At 37.2% G+C, this 22388-nt stretch overlaps 1 protein-coding gene across 1 annotated transcript; it reads right to left on the bottom strand.

The window, feature by feature from the left end:
• Nucleotides 1-5209: 5209 nt before the first annotated feature.
• LOC145777077 (uncharacterized) lies at nt 5210-18028 on the bottom strand. The gene is made up of 12 exons (XM_082588365.1): nt 17905-18028; nt 17077-17279; nt 15995-16109; nt 15368-15574; nt 14789-14944; nt 13241-13423; nt 12544-12640; nt 11621-11986; nt 10665-11135; nt 10273-10451; nt 8910-9097; nt 5210-7207 (listed from the first exon to the last, which is right to left on the bottom strand). The coding sequence occupies exons 1-11, from the start codon at nt 17974-17976 to the stop codon at nt 8918-8920; spliced, it is 2229 nt and encodes a 742-aa protein (XP_082444491.1). The 5' UTR covers nt 17977-18028; the 3' UTR covers nt 5210-7207; nt 8910-8917.
• Nucleotides 18029-22388: the final 4360 nt, after the last annotated feature.

The following is a 22388-nucleotide window of genomic DNA, read 5'->3' as shown; positions in this document are numbered from 1 at the left end:
CTGTTTTGCGTACTTGTAGAAGCTTTGAATCACTGACGCAGGCCCAGTCACCGAGATTGACAGAGTGAAGTTTCCGATTGTTGAAGTCTTGTTGCCGGAGAATTATTCCATTCATTAGATGCCGCTGCATGAAGAGCAGTCCTTAACGTGCGTTGCTCAAGCGCACTCCCCGAGAGTCGAACCAGCGCCGCATGATCTTGAACCTTCTTCGTTTTTTTTTTGTTTGTCGTATCCAGGCTTACACCCGGTGGTTGAAGATTTAGATTAAGTGGACGGGAAGGCAAGGAAGCCAATCTTCGTGTCCACCTTCAGGCATGCCTTCAAGTGTCCTGCCACAGACACAGCCGCACGAACCGGCGCCCTTTCGATTGCCGTTCCAGTGTTCTCACCACTCGGCTATGCAGCCGACAACCTTCTTCGGTTAACGAAGCTTCTTCGTTAATTAATACCATTAATACAATTGCACTACTACTCAATTTTTGTTATCGGTAACAATAATTTCTTCATTTTAACGCAAACATTGTAATTATTCACCAATACTAACTTGACTTACTATGTTTGTGCAAGCTTTAGTAATGTTTCGTTGCTTAATCAAACCATAACTTCCAGCGCATTCAACACTCAGTTGGTTGTCTTTTATGCAATTTTGAGACAACAACTGCGTTCCGTTTGCTCTGCATGTGGCATCGCACTACAACAATTAAATTCTTGTTATTTTAAACCCAACAACGAATTTGCTGGATCTGAAGAAGTCCCAATGACAAATTTAAAGCATGTGCTATAAAGAACTGTCAAAATGTCTTTACTGTCTTTGACCTTTGATCCACAATTACAATATGATGTTGTGTTAGTAATAAGATCACTCCAGAGCCGTTGAAAGGATAATTTGCGTCAGGTACAAATAAGATCTTGGAGCCCCAAGTCAAGACGCTTCCAAGAAAAACGCGCTATACAAAAAAAATGTACGAGGTGATTTCTTCAAGTTTTTGATCCTCCTGGAAAGGTCACGGGCCCCTACAGTCATTCCGGACCCAGGTTCAAAAGTACCTTCTGGACCCCCTGTCAACGCTACTGCATCACTCTATACAGTATTCAAAACATGTGCCACAACCCCTTCATTGGCTAGGGTATTTACAAAATAAATTTTACAAAAATGAATAGGCTAACATTAGGTTGCCCCTAGTATTAGGTTAAAACCATCTTAAAGCAGGCTAACAAAAACAATTGCATTTTACCGACACCGTATAAGCTATGTGAAAATGGTTATTTTGAAACAACAAAAAATTTTATGGAACGTTTTAATACCCTTGTTGTGCTTGTTTGTTTATTTTAATGATAGAAGATTTAATAGATTTAAAACAAAATTGTGGGTTAACGAGGCTGCTTTGGTGTTGCCATGGCTGCCAGCGATGACACTTTAGCCTAAAGTTTCCTAAACCAACATGGCTGTGGAAGTAAATGAAGAGACTAAACAAAATGCTAGTGAGTAGACTAGCAGCCTTCACAAAGAATAGAGTGCAGTAAGTTTGCCTTTTAACCAAGACCAGAACCGTAGCAAACGGCGTAGGAAACCGACATTACGAACTCCCCACCTAAGTGGAAAAAAGTCAAAGAAATAAAATATTCTGAATTTTCAAGAGAAAACTCACTTTTGAAACAGCAGTTGTTGTCCATACACCAGCACATAAAGATAGATCGTTACAGGGGGTCCTAGAGCGTCTGACACAAGCAGAAGATGAAGAACATGCACTTGTCCGCCACCGGGATGAGTTGCAACAAGATGCAACACAACTTCCCTTTGTCTAGAAAGAAAAAAAAATAAGGAATTGCATTGAGTTTGTATGGTACTTTAACTTTTTGCTTTCTACATTTGACTTCTTATGAAGAATTTAAGTACGATTGCATAAATATTAAGCACTCAAAATATTCAGGTAGACTATTTCAAATGTATTAAATTTATCGGGTTCAGAAAGTTTGGTAGACCAAACTAACTTTTGACTTTAAATGAGACTACATCGCAACAGCTTACGTCGTTTGGGTTTATCCAAGTTCCGTTACAGCCAGTACAATTCAGTAACTGTTCCTCAACGCTGCTGTTCCCTTGCCGGCACTTTTGCCAGCTTGTGGATTCAGTTCGACAATTCAATGTTCTACTAAGGCAAGTTGACCCGTTTACTGAAGAGCACTCCGTCCAAGAGCTCCACTCAACAATAAGATTGGCATTAGCAATACTTTCATACGATAAGCAGCAGATTGCGATAAATAACAGACCTTTTTGATGCATGTCTAACTTGGTGCCTGTGCAATATAAAAACAGAAAAAAGCTCTAAATCACTGCCTCAGAAAGGTGAAGTTTCAATCGAAGAGTTATCAAAATCACAACTGAAACTACATTTCTGTCCTTTATGCAGGGCCTTTATGCTGTGATCTGCGGAAATGAAAAGAACTGCATACCGCCATATCGAAAAAAAGACTTCAAGAAATTATAATAGCCTATAACTTTGAATAAGAGTTAATACAAATGATCGTTTCGACTGGAGAGCACAAGCAATTAAAAGTCAATACTTAAAATTGCTTTATGCATGCTTTTTACAGAAAAACTTTTAAAAAACTTGTTTTGTAAAATAAATCTAACAGCATTTACGTATTATTAACTTAGGTTAAAAAAAGTCGTTTTTTGTAAATGTAAATAATTGTTTTGCTTTAGTATTAAAATAGCATTTTTCAAAATCAGCAATGTCAAAAAAAATTACTTTGGTCACCGTACATTAAATGAATCTCTGATGAGTTTGCATGGTCTCTTTGGGTCATGGACATTTTATGAAAACCCTTTCTTAAAGAGCTATCATGCAATATGTTGGTTTGAAAAGCAGATTAGGCACCTACAACTGGGCTAATAGTATTCTACATGTCGCAAATCCTTTGCCATTACGTTCTCTGTTGGACAGGTTGGACTACATCAGCGTTTTTCAAGCTTTTTGAGCTACCGAAGACTTTATGTATTAGGCCTAAACTAATCTTGCAAACACCAAACGAAATTTAAACTGATGTAATAAAATAAACGACCCAGCAACAATTTATCCATTTTCATTTTTTTTAGTACGATATCTGGGCCTGTTTGAATGAGCACAAGTTGATATTTGGGCAGGAATTATTTAAAGATAAACGTGAAACTCATGCGATTTTGATTTTTGACCAGTGTTCTATGGAGCACGAATAAAACTAATGAATTTCTTGCGGAACACCTGACAGTTTTTCACGGAACACCAGTGTTCCGTGAAAAAGTGATTGAAAATCGCTAGATTATACTATAGTATAGATTCTCTACTGCTTGCAACAACCTGCAAGGTGTAGGCTAATATACAATGAAGAGGCCTAACCTACTCCATTTAAACTGTCAGTGATGCTATTACTTCTATAGCCTACTTTATGAATTTATAGCCGAGGTTCCCGTCACAACAAGTAGGCTAACATTGTAAGAAGACCTGCAGCATGGTAGCCTAAGCTATTCACGAAACCAGAAGTGCTGCTAAATGAAGCATTGAATGCACATAAGAATCTGCATTGTTAATAACTTAAAAACTTACTAACTACAAAGACTAGCTGTTCAATAGGCTTAGCCACTATTTCTATACGCTACTGCCTCGATATCCTTTACTTTCGTCTACTCGATACTGTAGCCTACTTGAGTAGGCTATGATATTATTTAATTGTTTATCATATCATACTACATCAAGTGGCTTGTTTAATCACCGAACTTGCAAAGTTTGTGACGCCAATACCAAAGCCTAAACTTGAAATCTAAGCTAGATAAATTAATTTCTATGACGCAAACGGCAAGGCTTTAATACTTCAAATACAGTAAATCATTTTCCTGCGAATGACACGCAGCAATAGTAAGCGTTATTACGTTGTATAACTTCCTCAAGAATTAATAAGTTAAAGGAAGTCATGCAGAATGCATCATACATAAGTTATATTAAGCAGCATTGAGAGTGCTGTAGTAAACTAAACTGCGTAACATATAACACGACTTAGCATTGTTAATAACTTAGAAATACTATAAGCTACTCTGTGGAAGCGCATTGCATGATGGAGGCTATAAGCCGACAATGCGGCGGCTCTGACTGCTTTCAAGTGACGGTTACCTGTTATGCACACACCAACATATACAATAAACTAGTCTACAACAATAACGGATGCAATGTATGCAATTTTTTTTTGAATTTTTGCAAGGTTTTTTGAATGGCACATATTGCTTTGTCTAATTAAAGGCTGTAAAAACAGAATAAGCATTTTTTAAAGTGAGTCTTGAAGGGGAAAGGATGCGCATCCAGGGAGGTTGTGCCTCGCTCCCATTTTATAGCGGGTGTGTCTTTGCGGTAATCCAAAAAGTAGTGATATTTTATTCATTATTATTATCATTAATTCAGTTATCGTGATGTGACACGTGTCTCAAAACGGAGGTTTTGGAATTTGCACTATTCTCTGGTTGGGGGCTATGGAAAAGGAGCCTGGGCCATTTGTCCGCTAAGGAATTTCTGCTTCGATTCAATAGTCACGTTTTGCTTAATTTTTATTTTGTTCTATTGCTTCATTTTGAAAATAGATAGCTTTTCCAATATAGTTTAGTAGGGAAGGCTGTTTGATTAAAAATAAATAAATTTCTCATTATTTACCTATGGCAAGTGGCCAGGTGCCTCACTAGTTATATCCACCATTGACTGTTAATGCTATGGTATAACTTGGCCTACTGTACTTTACTGTAGAAGCTTATCGTAAACAATAACATATCAAACTTATTTTCCATTGAAAAATTGGAGATTTGTTTGCAAGGCCGAGTGGCCGAGTGGTTAGCGCGTTGGGCTCGCAGTCGAGAGCCTGTATGTTCGACTCCAGCCACCCGCACTTGCTGTTGTTTCTCTGGGCAAGAAACTTTACGATAATTGCCTCTACCCAGTGATCGATTTCGAGTAATGGTTAGTACCAAATTTCAGTCATAAGTAAAGTAGACAACCGGAAACAGACATTGCAGTCGGCTGCAGCGTGGGTCAGGTGTACGTCGGAAGGCGTACACCGATGCATAGCGCTCAAGTCCGCTTTCCCGCAATGCAGGATAAAGATAAACAAACAAACAAGGAAATAATTGCTGTATTGTCCCAAACAGTAAATCAATCGTTTTTTTTACGTTGATTCAACGTTAGCAACTGGTAACATTGGTCTAATCTTGACTGAGTTATTCTTGGCTCATTGCATGCGAAAATATATTTAAAGAAGCAAAGCAGGTTAGAATAAATGTAATATTTAATCTTCGTGCCTAATACAAATAAATAAACTGAAACCACATTTGCTTATACCGACAGATTTTCCGTCAATATAAGCAAAATCTAAACAAATTAATTGAGAAAGGGTAACCTATACAGAAGATAAACAGTCCAGCTTTAGGTTTCTATAACTGTATTATAGTTTTTGTACTTATGACAAATTAATTAGCCAAAATAAAAAAGCATGATAATTTTCTCATACTGCCATATCCCAGACAACAAAGTGCGCCATTTTTAAATTGATTTAACGTCTGCAGACGTTGAATCAATGTAAAAACGACGGATTTTAATGCCTGAAATAGCCAACGACCATAGGCTACCTGTATTGGTTTCATGGAGCAATCGTTCGTCTTGTGTAGGAATGTGTTTATTTAGACTTAAAACAGTATTCATCACAAATACGGCCAAGTACACAAACTCGCTAGGCAATTGATGTGAAAGTGCATTAAAACAAAGAATCACTAGCCATACAATAGAGTTAGGTAAACGCAACACACAATTGCCACACAACACAGGGAGATAACAATAAACCATAGAACTGTAACTTTGGACTAAAATTGAGCTAACATGAACACCTTTTAAACAAGACCTGTATTTGCCGATCATGCTCTGAACGAAATTACTTTCAAACAAATTCCACCAATGCGGCTTGAAGCTCACATTGACATAGCTCAGCAATGTTACGTCATATAATCGTTGCTTTCTGTCTCAATCAAGTGAACACTACAGTGGAAACAAAACGTAAAAGTATTCAAAATAATTGAAACAAATATGTAAATTTTAGCTTGCATGGTATACGTGGCCCATAGTTTATTAACCTTACGTGGTATACGTGGCCCATAGCTTACGTGGCCCAAACGGGACATAACATGCTCAATGGATTTTCAATCAGAGCACAAAGAAAATGATCAAACAATTCTAACACAGCGAATGCAAAGCATTTGATAGCGGAAAAAAATGCAAATGAATTATAATAGTTGGATACCGTTTGATTTCAGAAAAACAAAGAGTGAAAGTGAAAGCTGGAGCATACAAGAGGAGGAGCGACACATCTCAGACAGCAAAACATGCCAGTTTTACATTAATGCAACGTCTGCAGATGTTGAATCAATGTAAAAATTGCGGATTTTGCTGTCAGGTAACAATTAACTCATAGTAAGCATTCAAAGCAGTAGCGCTTAAACTAAGATTCACAGGTCTTTAAAGACATAGATAAGCTTGCTCGTTTTTTTTACGGATTCTATTACTGTTAATTGTACAATGTGCTACAGCAAAAGGGTTGAATTCCTTGTATGGTAAACGTCTTTTTCTAGTTAGTACATACATCCACAAACAACAATAAAATCATTTGATATTTTCGTTTATAATTTCATTTATTTTAACAATTGGTGACCTGGTGAGGACTGCTGTTACTTCAAAAAAGCAAAACGGGTCAATCATAGATGATGGCAACGCAGGAAGAAAAAGCATCGCGTATCAAACAAAAGAAAACTAACCAACGAGACAAGTTGGAATAATAGGACAATAGTATTTGGCACGCATGAAAGTAGAGGGCTGGCAGTCGTAGCTCTGAGAGAAGCAACACTTCGTGTTGTGCAGTTGCCATACAAGTTCTAAGCGAAAAAACGTGAAAAGTAAAAGGCAAAAAATTGAAAAAGTTTGAAGTTGTTTGTAGTTTGACCCAGATCACAAGTATCGTAGATTTGAAGTAAAAAATTCTTTGATAAGAATCTTCGGCTCCGAAGTTACAACTTTGATCCAGAGGAGAGCGCAAATATCCTGGAGATAAGAGGCGAAGCACTACTGACAGAGCAACGGAGTGAAAACCATTTTCACGGAGCGTTGAACAACCGAAGGAACCAATAGGAAAGCACTTCAGAAATCTACAAGAAAAAATTTCGTTTTTATTTATTACAGTTTAAAGTTATGAAATGCAAAAAATGGAATTGTGACTTAAAGAAAGAACAAGTTACCAGTCGCACATTAAACCCACAGCCCATGCTCAAGCCCAACAGTTAGCCAAGTCACAAGTTTCACATATTACAGACTCAGGGTTGCCAGTTCCGTGGTTTTCACGAGAAATTGGGCTGGTTTTATTTTGGAGTGGAGGAAAAATTTTAGCAGTCGCGTTTTTTTTTCGTTTGATTTTATTCCATTTTAACTCAATTTTTTTCGACTTTGACAATATTTTGCGCAAATTTCTCATACTGTATTTTGGATTTGTGTTATCACTTCTGACGATTGGGATACTTTTGGGCTGCTTTTCAGAAACCATTGGGCTGGAAATTTAAAAAACATCTGGCAACCTTCTAATACAGACTCCAAGTTATAACCCTACGAAATTGGCACTCACAATCTGCTTAAATATTAAAAAATTTAATCTTGTTAATAATGTCAATCACTTTCTGTAGAAATACATATTTTTTCACACGAAAAAGGTGAGAGAATGTGCAGCTCACCATTACTCAAATACTCAATTGTTAAGAATTAGCATAGATACATTTGTAACCGAAAAAGCAACTATTTACACATCAAATTATTTTATTGTCATAAGTCGGACAAAAGCAAAGGTAATATTGCTTTATCAATAAAATGTGGCAATTGCCTATTGTGAGATCAGAGTATCTTATTACAAACCGCCTTTACGCACGCTTCCTTTATTTGACAATAGCTTATCATATCCAAGCAACATTGTAACAACAAATCTGGTAAATCTAATAATTTTCAAGATTATTAGGTTCATGATTGTAAATGGGCGCTTACGATATTAAATTTAATTTCACAAGCCACTTTTTAAACCGTATAAGTGAGGTAGCTACATTGATCATGAAGAATCAGCATGCACGCTCAGCACGCTCATGTAAAAACGACTGATTTTACTGTCTGGAAAGGATTACAAATGACATAAACAGCAAGAGCAAAGGTGGTGTGCGTTTAGAGAGAAAAATAGACAAAAGACGAAAACAAGAATACAAGTAATTTGTAAGTGCCACGCGCGTGCTTTACGCTTGGAAAATTGTTGTGCAAAAGCAATATTGCAATGCATTTTTGCTCAAAATGAATAACAATGATTTAAACAGCTGGATCCATTTCATCTCTCACATTCGTGAGATTCAAGAAATTTTAAAAACAAAGAAGAGAATTTTCTTTGATTGTTTCTTACATGAAACCCAACGGAGATTGTTTTGGATTTTTGAAATACATAATGTCGAACACAGGATTGTCGAACACAGCGGCAACATTCAATTCATTGTGATTTCAGTCACACAAAACCTTCCAGTAGATAAGGGGTAAACCATCGCACTGCCAACGTCTATTATAAGGCTTCCTCACAAAAGATAAAGTTACCACAAAACAAAGGAAATTGTTGCTAAACACAACAAAGCGGTCTAAATATAGAACCGGGGAAGGGTCGGTATTGTGGCGTGATCCAATCTACTAGAACACATACCATGAGTGAAATCTTTTCGAGTCACAGTTTAGATTTAATAACAAATCAATAAAAGCAACTTTAAACGTAAAATAACGTTTGGAAAGTTGATTTTTCAGTATGAGTTGTTGCCTGGGACATATCTTCTCACTTACTTTGGTTTTTATGATAAAAGGTTTGTCAATAATGGCGGGTGCTGTGGACCCCAAAAATAGAGAGGGTTTAAATCCTTATCTTCAAACTTCAAATGAAAACTCAACTGCAGAGCCTCTGATGTTGAGACCGAAGTTGAGTTACTTCGCCGCAGAACATCACGTTGCTTGATGGATTTTGCATTCAGTTTCTAAAAAATTCAAATCATAAATTGCATCAAGTAAAGCATTGTACGGCTTGCCCTGATAAAGTTATACGACTGTGCAGTTTACATTTAACAACAGGTTGCTCAACCTCGTATAACTGTATAGAAAATTGTGAAATAAACTTTCTTTAGAAAGAAACCTACAATATTTTCTTTACCCAACTCTACACAGATGTTCAATGATTTGTAAATTTGCAAGACGATATTCAATAGATCAGTGGTTCTTAAACTGGGGGGCGCGCCCCTCTAGGGGGGGTGAAGATTCTCCAAGTTTAAGAACCTCTGCTCTAGTTGTTACAAGAAAAATGTCTATTCTTGGAAAGCTGCCACATGGAATGGCAGTAAGTGACAAATTCTCTTAGAGGGCGGGGAAACCCAAATTAACTTTGCGAGTTTTTTGTTTCAGCGTGATGTCATTGTGTGCAACATGCGTTTTAGCAATAAAAAATCCAAATTTTGTTGCCTTCGTCTCGCTAAGGCCGCTTTTGTTTGATACCCGTTTGCGAGGTCTCGTTGCGCATCAAACTGTGATGCTGTTCGGTGTGACGTCACAAGGTACATATAGTTGTGGCCAAAAGTTTAAGACCAGACTTGATTTATGACGATTTTTACATTACTTCAAAATACTGCATCAGATATAAGATGATGCATAAAGATGATGCAACTGAAACAATATATGATGCAGTATTTTGAAGTAATGCAAAAATGGTCATAAATCAAGTCTGGTCTTAAACTTTTGGCCACAACTATATGTACCTTGTGACGTCACAGCGAACAGCATCACAGCTTGATGCGCGCGAGACCTCGCAAACGGGTATCAAACAAAAGCGGCCTTAGCGAGACGAGGGCTACAAAATTTGGATTTTTTTTCGCTAAAACGCATGTTGTACACAATGACATAACGCTGAAACGAAAAACTCGCAAAAAGTTAATTCCGGTTTCCCCGCCCTTTAGGATAAGCAGCACGTGCTAAAATATTTAAACAAATAAATACTTTCCTTTCTTGCCAAAACGCTGATTATAACTCACACATTAAACAGAGGTAAGTAAAAATATTTCATTGAATTACTAAACATTAATAAATATTATAAACACAAAAATTCTACTCAAACGTCGGGTTTGAAATAAATCCATAGTGAGTAGTTTTTGAAAACAGTTACCTTCAACATTTTTTGCTGTTCTTTTAAAATGATTTTCATATCAAAATTGGGTCCAGAAGCTTTTCTCATGGCCTCATTTAGGGGGAAAGTGAGAATGAAATCCCCAACCCTAGTTCGGGGCCACGGGGTGGCAGCAAATGACTTGTGCGGGGATGTGCTTGAAATACTATATGGCGACTCTAAACAAAATGTGTTTTAATGTTTTTTAAATGCAATAACTTGTAACACACGGAGACGTCATGTGCAAACAACTGGATGACATAAAATAGCGACCAAGCCCTTGCTTGCAAATTCAAATACATAAACACGAGCTGGCAGCCCTTCCACAATACAACTGATTGAAATGTTTTATAGTACAAGGCTGACAAACCATAGCATATGATTTCACTCACTGTATTGGCTAAATGACTTTGATCTTGTTTTTCCGCTGTTGGGCTTCCACGAGGCGGATAAACTGAAAACCTTCGATTGTCTTTTGTCAACAGCCGAGTTCGTTGCTTTCTTCTTTCGCGTGACGTGGGGTGACGTAGATTTAATTGGAAGAAGAGAAGTTTTCAAACGATCTGATCTTAATTGGTCGCCTGAAGCAGCAGTGTTTCCATTGTTTATTTCAGCAATAGTGGACAAGCATTGCAGATTATTTTTTTTATGCTGAAAAAGTCTCGTTTCACGGTTATCCTGCAAAACGCCGGTGGCTACACTTGTCGCATCTGAAGTTTTTGGCAGGGATAGAGTATCGTTAAAGTGCTCCAACGAATTCTCAGGCTGATTCAGCTGATCGATAGATGAAATACTGGAAGCGACACTGCTTGAGCTCAGATTGCGTGGAAAATCGTCCTGATTAGAAACCTTGTTGGTCGGAGCTGAGGAGAAAAAAATCAGTCAAGTAAATAAAATGTGCATCAAATATATAGAAAGAACATCTTTGCGATATATGAAAAACGGACCTGGCAATGTCCTCATCACAGATCAAAATGATTAAATTGATATAAGAATGACACAAAGCTTAAGTTTAATAAGTTTAGTCAGCGCAATTACGACACAATACAGAATGAGCTCATGAAGTCCTACCAATTAAAGAGTTGCCAGTGTGTCATTGTTTAATTGAGTTTTAAAGGCCACGAGTTTAACCTAGATTGTAATTCGCGAGTAAACGACAGCCATGGTGCATATGAAATGAGGAGGCTTACTGGTAGAAAATTGTTATTTTTGTTTAGAAAAAAAGTGAGGGTCAATCAACTTCAACGTTGACATTATGGCGACCTTTATACAGATCGTTATGGTTGAGATTTACCCCATACGTTTCCGGCATCATCTCCAAACATCACAAACAAGTTAAGAAACTTACAATCTAGGGTTTCCGGCGATTGTCTCCTGATCTGTGGCAAAGATGTAGAACGCGATGTCTTTCTATTCGCTTCCTTCCCGCTATTGCTTCGAGTCGTCACCAATTTTGTATCCGATCTTCGTCGACCAGACTCTTTCCGCTTCGAAGCTGGGTGGCTCAACGTGCTATCGATAGTTGTATCAAAGGATTTTCTGGTGGGTGTTGAAACTTTCCTGCTCTGCAAGGGTTTGCTTTTTCCTGTTGAAGCTCTTGCGCTCAGCCTCTTTGAGCCGTAAATATCCTGCCCCCCGTACATGCTTCGCAGGCTACTGGATGTAGGACTTGGGCAACTTCGGTACGTTTCGCCGCCGTGCTCACTGTCTTTCTCTGAAAGAAAATTTGTACAGATTGATAGAACCGTTTTCTTGTAGACAAGCGGATCGACATTGAGGTCCGCGAAAAGTGAAACGCACCCACTAAGACCAAGAGTTTTCAAATAAATATTCTGGAATGTTGCAAAGTTTTGCTGATCGAAAAAACTAAAAGGCTTTCCTGCAAGGGAAGCCATGTCGCTTCCAACACAAATTAATAAACCTTGCGTGTAGTTTTAGGTTCATAAGAACAAAAAAAGTCTCACAGCTAACAATCTCAGCATTCTTTTCATATCATGAACGTTGTATTGAACTTATATGAATTGAACCTTGTGAAACGAAGTTGTGCTCACGAAACATCTATGTTTCGTACATTCATGGCTCAAGTTAACATCAAGAAAACTGAGTAGAAAAGTAGCCTATCCTATTAAACAACTAGTTTATACAAAATATCCTAAAAACATATGAAGTCTCGCTTGTGTAACATTCCCTAACAAAATACGTTTGTGTGACAGAGCACAATATTGAAACAACAATATGTTCAAAAGGAATCAATTCTACACACATGCTTACCCTTGAAGTTGAGCAAATCGATAAGGTCATTGATCATGGAGCGTTTGGCAATGAAATCAGCCTGGCAGTCCATACTGAGAGCCGGGCTAAAGTTTACCTGGAATAATAACGCTAAAAACTAAGAACCACTGATCGTAGCAGTGAGCATATCACCGCCAACTTAGCCTTAAATGAACAGATTTTTTAATTGCTTTTCGTATTTATCAGGTAATAAAACCAGTTTACCATCATCAAGAATAAATTTGATGTAACAAATAACATCTGGGTAGTGGGTAGTTGAAATTTCGAAAGTGTTTCTACGTGAAAGAAATTCTTTTTTTTTCTGGTGATAACACTGAAGTTTTTGCAAAACAAATAACTGACATAAATACATGCCATTCGAAAATAGTCATTTCCACTGGATAGTTCAAAGACAATTTCGTATTTTCCTTCAACAGCAAACAGATAAATTCCGGTCGCAAACAAAAAACAAGTTCATCAGAAATACTCAAAACAGAAAGGATCGTAATCGTATGCTATCACAGCTAGAAAAAATTGATAAAACTACCATTCAACGTTTTATAGGCAGAGAAAACTTTTTCTCGAACCGTAGAAAATTTCAGCTAGAAAAGTTACCAATTTTACATTGTTAGACATTTAAACGATGCAAAATTTGTAAGTTTTCTGCAGGGATGAGATATTTTTCAGCTCGACAAACCTCCAACAACCATGGCTTCATTTGGTCATCAATGATGATGTCGAAGCCGAATACTTCAAAGCAATTTTGACACTTTGGTACAGAAGGTGCCTGTGTGGCCAGTGTACATGTGATTATGTTCGAGATCCGATTCCAGAGCAAGGTTTCATCAACAGAATCCAACTGCCTCAGGTAGCTACGTAGCTGCGAGAAAAAAAATCTCAAAATGTCAGCAAAATCGAATCAGACGTTGAATTGATATGAAAAAAGGAATACTTTTCTGGCAGAGGATAGCTTTAAGTTTAAGAAGTTTACTGTAGATGCTTTGAATTCTTTGTCAAGATAATGAAAAAATGCAAACTCAACTTCAAGTTCAGCTTTTCCAACAAGCACTCGAGTAGCCACAAGTAGCTAAATGAGAAAAAGATCCACTTGAAAAAAAAGCGACAAAACTTAGGTTTGTAATGTCGAAATGTGTACTGATCGATAAACGTTGCGAAAGAAACAGAATTTTAAACGAACACAACTGCCAATGAAGTCTGTTCGATAAAATCAGATAAAATTTTAGCACCATACGTAGACTCTAAGGCAGCGTTTCTTAACCGGGAGTGCTGGAATATAATATAGGGGGTGCTAAATGCATGCAGTATAATATCAAAAAATGCCATTTTACTTTTCTGTAATTTTTCGTCTTTCTGCCAGTATCAGCAGATTCGCAAATGGAGTGACGAATATGTCAAGTATGGCTTTCCTGTATTCCTGGACAATCGTGGAGGACCAGACCGGGCGCAGTGTATGACCTGCCATTTCGTCTCTTGCAACTCAAATTTGAAACCTGCTAGACTGTGGCAACACCAGTTGAAGCATCCAATTGCAGAACGTGAACAAACTCTCGATACCCTTTTTACATTGCTTTCCTTTGAATAATGCAGGCCAAAGTTTAATAGCGACGAAATTTTGACATGCTTTTGGCTCGCTGGCGGTATATTTTGTAGTAAAGTTTCTTGTTGTCTAACAAAATGTGCTGATAAGAGAGTTGATTCACTTACATATGGTTACAATTGAAATTTTGTTGGTAAATGAAAGTCAAATACCAAATCCTGAATCAAAACAGCAGCACAGTTTGTTAGACAACAAGAGACTTCATTACAGAGTATATCGCCAGCGATCTGAAAACATGTCAAAATTTCGGCCTGTACTAACCTTTTGGCCGGCACTGTAGTAGTTGTAGCTTGTAGGTTAACGATAATTAGGGTGTGCTAGACTGTTCAAGTGTTCAATGTTCAGGCCTGTTTACAGGGGTGCTAGAGTCAGAAAAGGTTAAGAAACGCTGCTCTAAGGGTTAAGCTAAATACGGTATGGCAACAAAGCGATAATACTCTATTTCAAGACATTTTCTTTCAAATTGCCATATGTTACAGAATGTGAGATTACGTAATAAGTTGTAACGCGATTGTATCAGAAACATAAACAGACATAACGCATCAGAAACACCGCAGACAACAAAATCCTTCAGAAACACCCCAGACAAAAATGAAAGGTTTTGCTGCATGGGACAAGATTTTCTACCTGGGAAAGCGTCCATTTGCAACCTGGACCGACTCTCTCTTTGTCCGTGGAGTAGCTTGGCCCGTATTTGTTTATGGAAGTGTTGGTTAGATGAGAAAAGACGTTTTTCAACTGATTTAAATCAAATTTATCGGTTCCAAAACGAACAATACCTTCCTGCAAGCAAACAAGAAACAGCACTATCACAAAATCGTGAAATATCACCAATACATCACAGTATAGTGTATCGGTTCTCTAAAATGAGATGTACATTGCATATGCGACACTATTCAAATTACCAATTAATTCCAAACGCAGAACACGGCATAGTAGTTTTGTCTCCAAATAACTCTTGGATTGGCCCTTGATTGATCATTTTGGGTAATTTTGTTATTTTTTTACTTTCAAATAAACCACAGTATTTAAAGAATTATTAATATTATGCATATTTACTACGGTAGTTTGGCGTGCTACCTTTTCTAGGTTTTCTTTACATCGCTTTGGGTCCCAACTAACAATGGATCACTAGCGGAAAAATGACAACCGAATAAATTACATAACGGCCTCTTAATTTTGACGTAAATAAAACTGAAGACTAACCTGGTAAATGTAGATGGTCAAAGGTTGAAAACTTGGCACACAAACGTATATGCGAATGTCAAACTTGTAGCCGGAGATAAGAAGAGGGTTGGTGATGTATCGCTGGACTACGACGGAACAATCGTAATTGAGATCCTTCAGATCGTTGAAGACAAAGATACCGCGACCACGTGACAAATCCACAGGCTTGCAAATCCAGTAAAGATTCTGCAACAAAATTGTTGTGCGACTACCCAGACAGCAAAATCTGTCATGTTTACATTGATTTAACGTCTGCAGACGTTGAATCAATGTAAAAATGATGAATTTTCATGTCTGGGAAGCTTTAACAGTATCCCAGTACAATAGCATGAACGCATGTACAATAAAATAGCATGAAAGGGCAAGGCACTCAAACTTTGAAGCACTTGTAAAACCTACCACTAAATCAACAAGTCACAAACTAAAAGGCGACCGTACGGTAGTTAGAAAACGGACATAAATTTTTAGACAATTAAAGCTAACTTTGTACGTCCAAAGTTTTTGGCTGCAATTTACATATGATGCGACATGAAACGGATTCAAAGAGAGAAAAACAAACCATGTAATAAAAACTACTCGTATCTCACAAAATATAAACATTGGCACCTTTTTCCCGTTCTTTTGAGACTCCCTCGCATAGTCGGTGACAAACTTTGTGTACTCGTTTGGTAAAATGTAAGCCGAAGGATGAAAGTTAAATATTGGAGTTCCATGGACGCACCTGTTAGACGTGATCAAGAAAAATTATGAGGAGGTGTAGCAACAACGTGACGAAGACAACAATACCCTGCCATTCCATTGCTTCGCATTACTTGGCACATTTTTTCTAAACACACAAACATTTTTTTAAAGATTTTGTAATATATTTTTTGGTAAAATGTAGTTTTCAATTTGGGGCAAAGCAAGTGTAAGCAATACCGGTAAGATAAATGTTGACTTTAGCTTTAAACTCAAATACTTTAAATTTTTATTAAACAATAAATGCTATTAATACTACAAAAGTTCTCAATGCCAAGCAGAGCAAATTGCATCAAAATTAGTTACTAGTACACTTAAAGCCTTAACAGCCTGTTTCACCTCAATAGGTTCATCAGAGGGAACTTATTCAAATAGAATATCAGAAGGATTTTATTCAAAAAAAAAAATATTTGAATAAGTTCCTTCTGATGATCCTATTGAAGTGAAACAGGTTATTAAGGTTACGGTATTAGTGAACTAATAACTAATTTTGATTAAACTTTAAATATATATGTTGTCATGTTCACTTAATTTATATTCTTGATCAAGACAAAAGTTGCCAATATATCGAAGAGGCAAAGAGGTAGGCCTACTTAAGGCTGCAGAATAGTAGCATGTTTGGCTAAAAGTCAGGTGACCAAGACTTTGTTTATTTGCACTAGTTGTCAACTCAAATAAAACATGTCATGTTAATTGGTTGTGCATCAAACGTAGCAGTGTGTAGGACATTTCAATATCAATGTAGCAATAACCACCAAAACTCTCTAAATCCGAATAATGACTTTTGATTTGACAAAAAGTAAACAAAAATGTTTTTAAGCTGATTGAAATATATGAAAAAATACCAAAAAACATGTCCTTCTACTGTCATGAATTTGTCATCTTCTTGCGTACAGAATATCATTTAAAATTAAATTTCCTTGTAGCTTCAAACAAGAAATATTACAAACCTCATTCGACGAAGATTGCGAACCAGGCAGTCTTTTCGAGTAATAGCATCAGTTCGAGGAAAATGATTAAGTCTTTGCCAAGGGGCAATGTCATCATGCTCAGTCTTTCGAAAACGTTGTGTCTTCCACCACAAATTCCAAGATCCTTCAAACTGTGTGACATTTTCCTCATCGTATTGTGTCCATCCACGTTCTGATAGCACCTAAAACATTACAAATAGACAATTGAACAATTTTAGTGACCCCAAAGGCCAAATGCATTGCAGTGACAAGAACAATCAACTTTTTTAATAATTGCAATGCAAGTATATGCTTGTTTCAGATGTATGACTGTTACCAATCCATGAATACGATACTGTAAATAAAGATTTCACCATTGCCATGCCTTCTGCAAAACCGAAATGCTTCTTGGGCAAACAGGAAGCATTAAACTGGCTGCAGGTGTCAGCTGCATCAAATCCCCAACAGGCCCAATTCCTGTGATACTGAGCTCTATGCAATTGACTGTTTTCTTGTGTGTCTCCAGTTTACCACAAAGTACCGGTACAAAAATGGGACCTTTCAGCATATTGCCTTCTTCTAGAAGATTATGGTATGTCATTTTACAGCCTACACCTCAACAAACTGAAACTTCAGTTTGTCAATCTTGGTGACTGAAGCGTCTACAAGTATGGTATGCAAAAAACTGCCAGAAATAAGCTGCTGAAGAAGTTTTCTCAGTCTGAGGTTAACTATTACTACATGCTATTACTTTGGCATTACTATATGCAAACAATTTATTTAAATGACAGCAAAAACAGAAGCACATTAACTTAAGCTTGTCTGTACCTGGCTTATAACTTCTGGAGTATGTTCTGATATTCTAAAAACAAGTCCATCTTCTTCACAGTGCAACACCATTTTTGGACTAAATTGTAGGTACACACAAGTTACATAATTATATTGGATAAATTGCTTAAAAAAATCAAAAGATGATGAATGTTTGTACAACATGTTTGATAAACCATTTTTTAAACAACATTTATTATTTATTCTAAGCAAGCAATATGTGATAACCAAATTTGTTTACCTGGCCTCCAATAATGTCATCAAATTTTTTTCTTGTGAATAAGCTACATTTTGTAGCCTATTTCTGTGATACTAAAAATATGTTTGGACAACAAAGTTTCACAAGTAGCGTCTACTATTCTAGTACCGTACTTCGCAAACTGGTTTGCTGGTAAAAGCACCATGCTTTTGAGTATAAAATTTGTTCCATGTTGATGTTTAGTTGAAGGTACAACCTTTGGTGAACAACTGAACATTCAAATTTACTCCACAGTCAATTGCCTATGCCTTACTTCACAATTAAATGAATGGTTTTTATCAAGTGGTTTTTAGAATCTGATCAAGTTTGCACAATTTATTTGCTTACTTGTCTTGCATAGCCTTTTTGCGAGTTTTGTTTAATAAAAAAAACAAAATAAAAACATTTGGGTGTGTGATTATGTAGCACTATTATATCCATAAGAGATGTGTTGCTCTTAGCAGTCTATAAGGCAAGCATTTTCAGCACAGTCATGCAAAGATTCCATTGGGTACACTATTTTCCTAAATCTTTTCCCTTAATGCAGAGTGCTAAGTAAGAATAAATTTCAGCTCCATCTGTATTATCATTTTTGGTATGACCTCATAAAGTACCAAACTGATGTCTACTTTGTTGGTATGATTGCAGTGTACTGTATATTGTTGCAATGCCACTGAGTACGTACATTATTTTCCTAAATCTTTTCTCTTAATGCAGAGTGCTAAGTAAGAATAAATTTCAGCTCTATCTGTATTATCATCTTTGGTATGACCTCTGGCTCACAAAGTATATACATACCAAACTGATGTCTACTTTGTTGGTATGATTGCAGTATACTGTATATTGATGCAATGAGTGCAAAATAAAACATGATTGTTATTACTATTGGGCCAAGCTTAATTAATGTAAGTTGAGTCTGATTGCTTTCATTTTTGGTGGCCGTGTTAACTACACACATATAGCCTACTGCATGATTTTCTATTCAGGCACGTTTTAAACCTTTCAAGGTTTTGCCACCTTTCCCATTCATTAACATGCTGATAGGTCCATATCGACTATTGTAGCTAGGAGTACCTTTTTCGTCTGGGACAAATTAATAACAAAAAATAAAATGATTGATGATTTTAGTTTGCTCAAGTGGGGTTTAGTTTCTTAGTGGCCTGTGAACGCAGAACAGAAAAACTGCTGATCATGTCATTTTTAAATGTCCAATCTACAAACACTGAACAAATGCATGGCCTAGAAACAGAAGTAGGCCTACTACTGAACAAAGTTACCTTAATCTGGCTTTCCTCTGCCTGCCTGAACTTTGAACAATCTGTCTCCAATGAAAAAAGATAATTCTTCCTGAATCGCAAAAATTATGGGGAAAAATATTACTTATCACTCAGATACTATAGGTATGTCGCTATCTAAGAATTTGCAAGCACCAAACATTTTGCCTAATGGTTACCCAGACTGGATTCCCATCAGCCCAATTTTTTAGTGTTTTCCTAGAGCAGTGGTTTTCAACCAGGGTTCCATGCAACTCTAAGGTTCCACCAGTAAGTCTAGGGGTTCCGCAAGTTTACATTGAAATCCGAGAGTCTATTTTATTATTATATGCATATTGTTTAAATATAATGAAATATTGATTAGGTTTGCCACTATTAATAAATTTGCTACACTTTAACACATTCGCTGCGATCCCGAACTTTCGTTGTTTTCTTGTGGTGAGATTACCTTTTAATTTTCTGCCTTCCCGCCAAATTTCGTCGACATTTTGTATTTTTATTGTACATAAATAAATCTGAACATGAGTATTTTAATTGAATTTTATTAATCAAACGAGGTTTTTTTGCATAAGGCAATTAAATTATTGAACAGGGGTTCCTCGAGCTTCTGGAATGTTTCATTGGGTTCTGTTCCACCAAAAAGGTTGAAAACCACTGTCCTAGAGGCTGCCAAATAAATTTCATCACAGCCGTTCTTTCTCAAACCTCAAATTTTTCTAATTACAATTTAATTGTCTTCAATCACCTTGAACTTTTTCCTAATTTATGTAAATTAGCAACAAAAGTCCCATCCAGCACTCACAAGTTGCCATTACGCTGGCAACGAAGACGCTGTTCTTGAGCTTCGCATTTTCCGTGTGGCGGCGCAATTATTTAGTAAATATTACTACAGTAGAATTCGCCTATACCTGAAGGGACCGCGGAAAAAGTGTCACTATAAGCGAAGTGTCACTATGTCTATATAGACGCATTTTACTCTACTGTAATCTATGCAAAAGGGACTTTGCAACAGGTGTCAGTATAGGCGAAATGTCACAATAGCCGAAGTCAATATAAGCGAATTCTACTTTGTGGTCAAACCGTCAAACAATTCAAAAACTTTACCTATCTGGGACACACAATAACTGAAAATGGCAGATGCGATATGGAAATATTGATACAAATAGAAATAGCAAGAAATAACTTCGCAAAAATGAAAAAGACATTAACAACACTCAGGCCCGGATTTAGGGGGAGGGGGCAGTTGCCCCGGGCTCCCCGCTTTTAAAGGGCCCCCCTATGTGGAAAAAAAATGTAATTTTGTGTTATTTTTTTCATTTTGGCCTTTAAAGTTTCTGCAAAATGCTGTGCAGTAGCCTACTGGACTGATGCTACTGTAGACGCAGAGGTGGTTTTTCGCGCCGTAGGCTTGAAAAAATTTTTTGCACGGGGGCCCCCCGATCTAAAAGTGCCCCGGACCCCCCATTAGTTAAATCCGGCCCTGACAACACTCAAAATTAACATCAACACTCGAAAACGAATTGTGAAATGCTAACATGGACTAGTTACTTTACAATGTAGAAACATGGACACTATCATCACAAATGGTTAAACGACTTAAGGCATTTGAAATGTGGATTTATAGAAGAATGCTTAAAATTTCATGGAAGGATAAAATCACAAACAAAGATGTACTATCTAGAATACAAACCAACATGGAAATTCTACAAACAATTAAATCAAGAAAATTGAAATATTTTGGCCAGATGATTCGCAATAATTCTGTTCAAACATAGCCTAACTACTAGAAGGATAAATAAACGTCAAACGAAATATGGGCAGACAACCAAGAATTTGGACTAATGATATTTCAGACTGGTCAAGACTTAGTTACAAAACTGCAGTAGAAAAATCTCACAGCAGAGAAACTTTGCGTCTCATTGCCTCCAACCCTCGACGAGAGGAACTTAATGATGATGGCGCTAGCATCAATGAAAAGTTGCTGTTGTTCGGCGAGCTGTTTCCAAAACTGGTGAGAGCACAATTTTTAGTTAAATTTTTGTTACAATATAGCTTATTACCAGGGCAAACAAGTAACTATAAAATTGGATAATTTAACTTCATAGTTTGCAAATGGTAACTAAAAATGCCCTCGGTTTCTCGGGGTGTGCTCTTGAGCAACGCATTCAAGAACTTTTTGTCGCTTCTATCATAATTTTTCTCGTCCTTTGCTATGTTGACGTGTAGCCTACTGTTTTTGCTGTGATGGTCAGAAATAAAAACAACTGAACTCAGGCCTGCAGCCAGCCGGGGCCTCGTCTCACCTGGCAAAATCCAAACATTCTCGAGCAACAGCTACAATTATAATGATTCAAATTTTTCGGCCCCCCTTGCTCTGCGGTCTAGCTACGGCCCTGACTGAACTGCTCTCCATGTGGCCTCTGGGGTGATGGAATAACTCACAAACAACAACACTTCAACAAGTGGAAACTTCACTCTGTCAACCTGTGACCGAGCATGCATCAGTGGCTCAAAGCCGGAAAATTTTTGCAAAATTACACTTAAATAATGGATTATAGCGCTTTCTGGAAACACTTTGGAGACGTTCAAATATTACGTAACGCCTTCGAGGGGGAGGTTTATGCAAAGCGTTACGTTAGCGTCACATCGGGGGGAGGGGGTTCAAGCAAAACGTTACGTAACGCTTTCGAGTACGGAATGGTAGTTTTTTGTGCTGAATTTGTAGTGAAAAAGCGTTACATGGGGGAGGGGGGGATTGAAAAAAGCGTTACGTTGGCGTTACATGGGGGAGGGGGGGTCAAAAATTCGGAAAAAAAGCGTTACGTAATATTTGAACGTTCCCTTTTGGGGTAATATTTGTATGAAATTTATTAGCAGATAAACAGCTATTAACTTAGGTAGCTGTTACACATGAACGGGCAAAAACTGCGGCTAAAATTAGAGAACACAAAAAACTCAGCTACACAAAAACC

Source organism: Aplidium turbinatum, chromosome 9 (genome assembly GCF_918807975.1).
Source record: "Aplidium turbinatum chromosome 9, kaAplTurb1.1, whole genome shotgun sequence".
Classification (NCBI taxonomy): Eukaryota; Metazoa; Chordata; class Ascidiacea; order Aplousobranchia; family Polyclinidae; genus Aplidium; species Aplidium turbinatum.
Note: the sequence above shows the minus strand (reverse complement) of the source record. Positions and strands in the feature narration are given on the sequence as shown.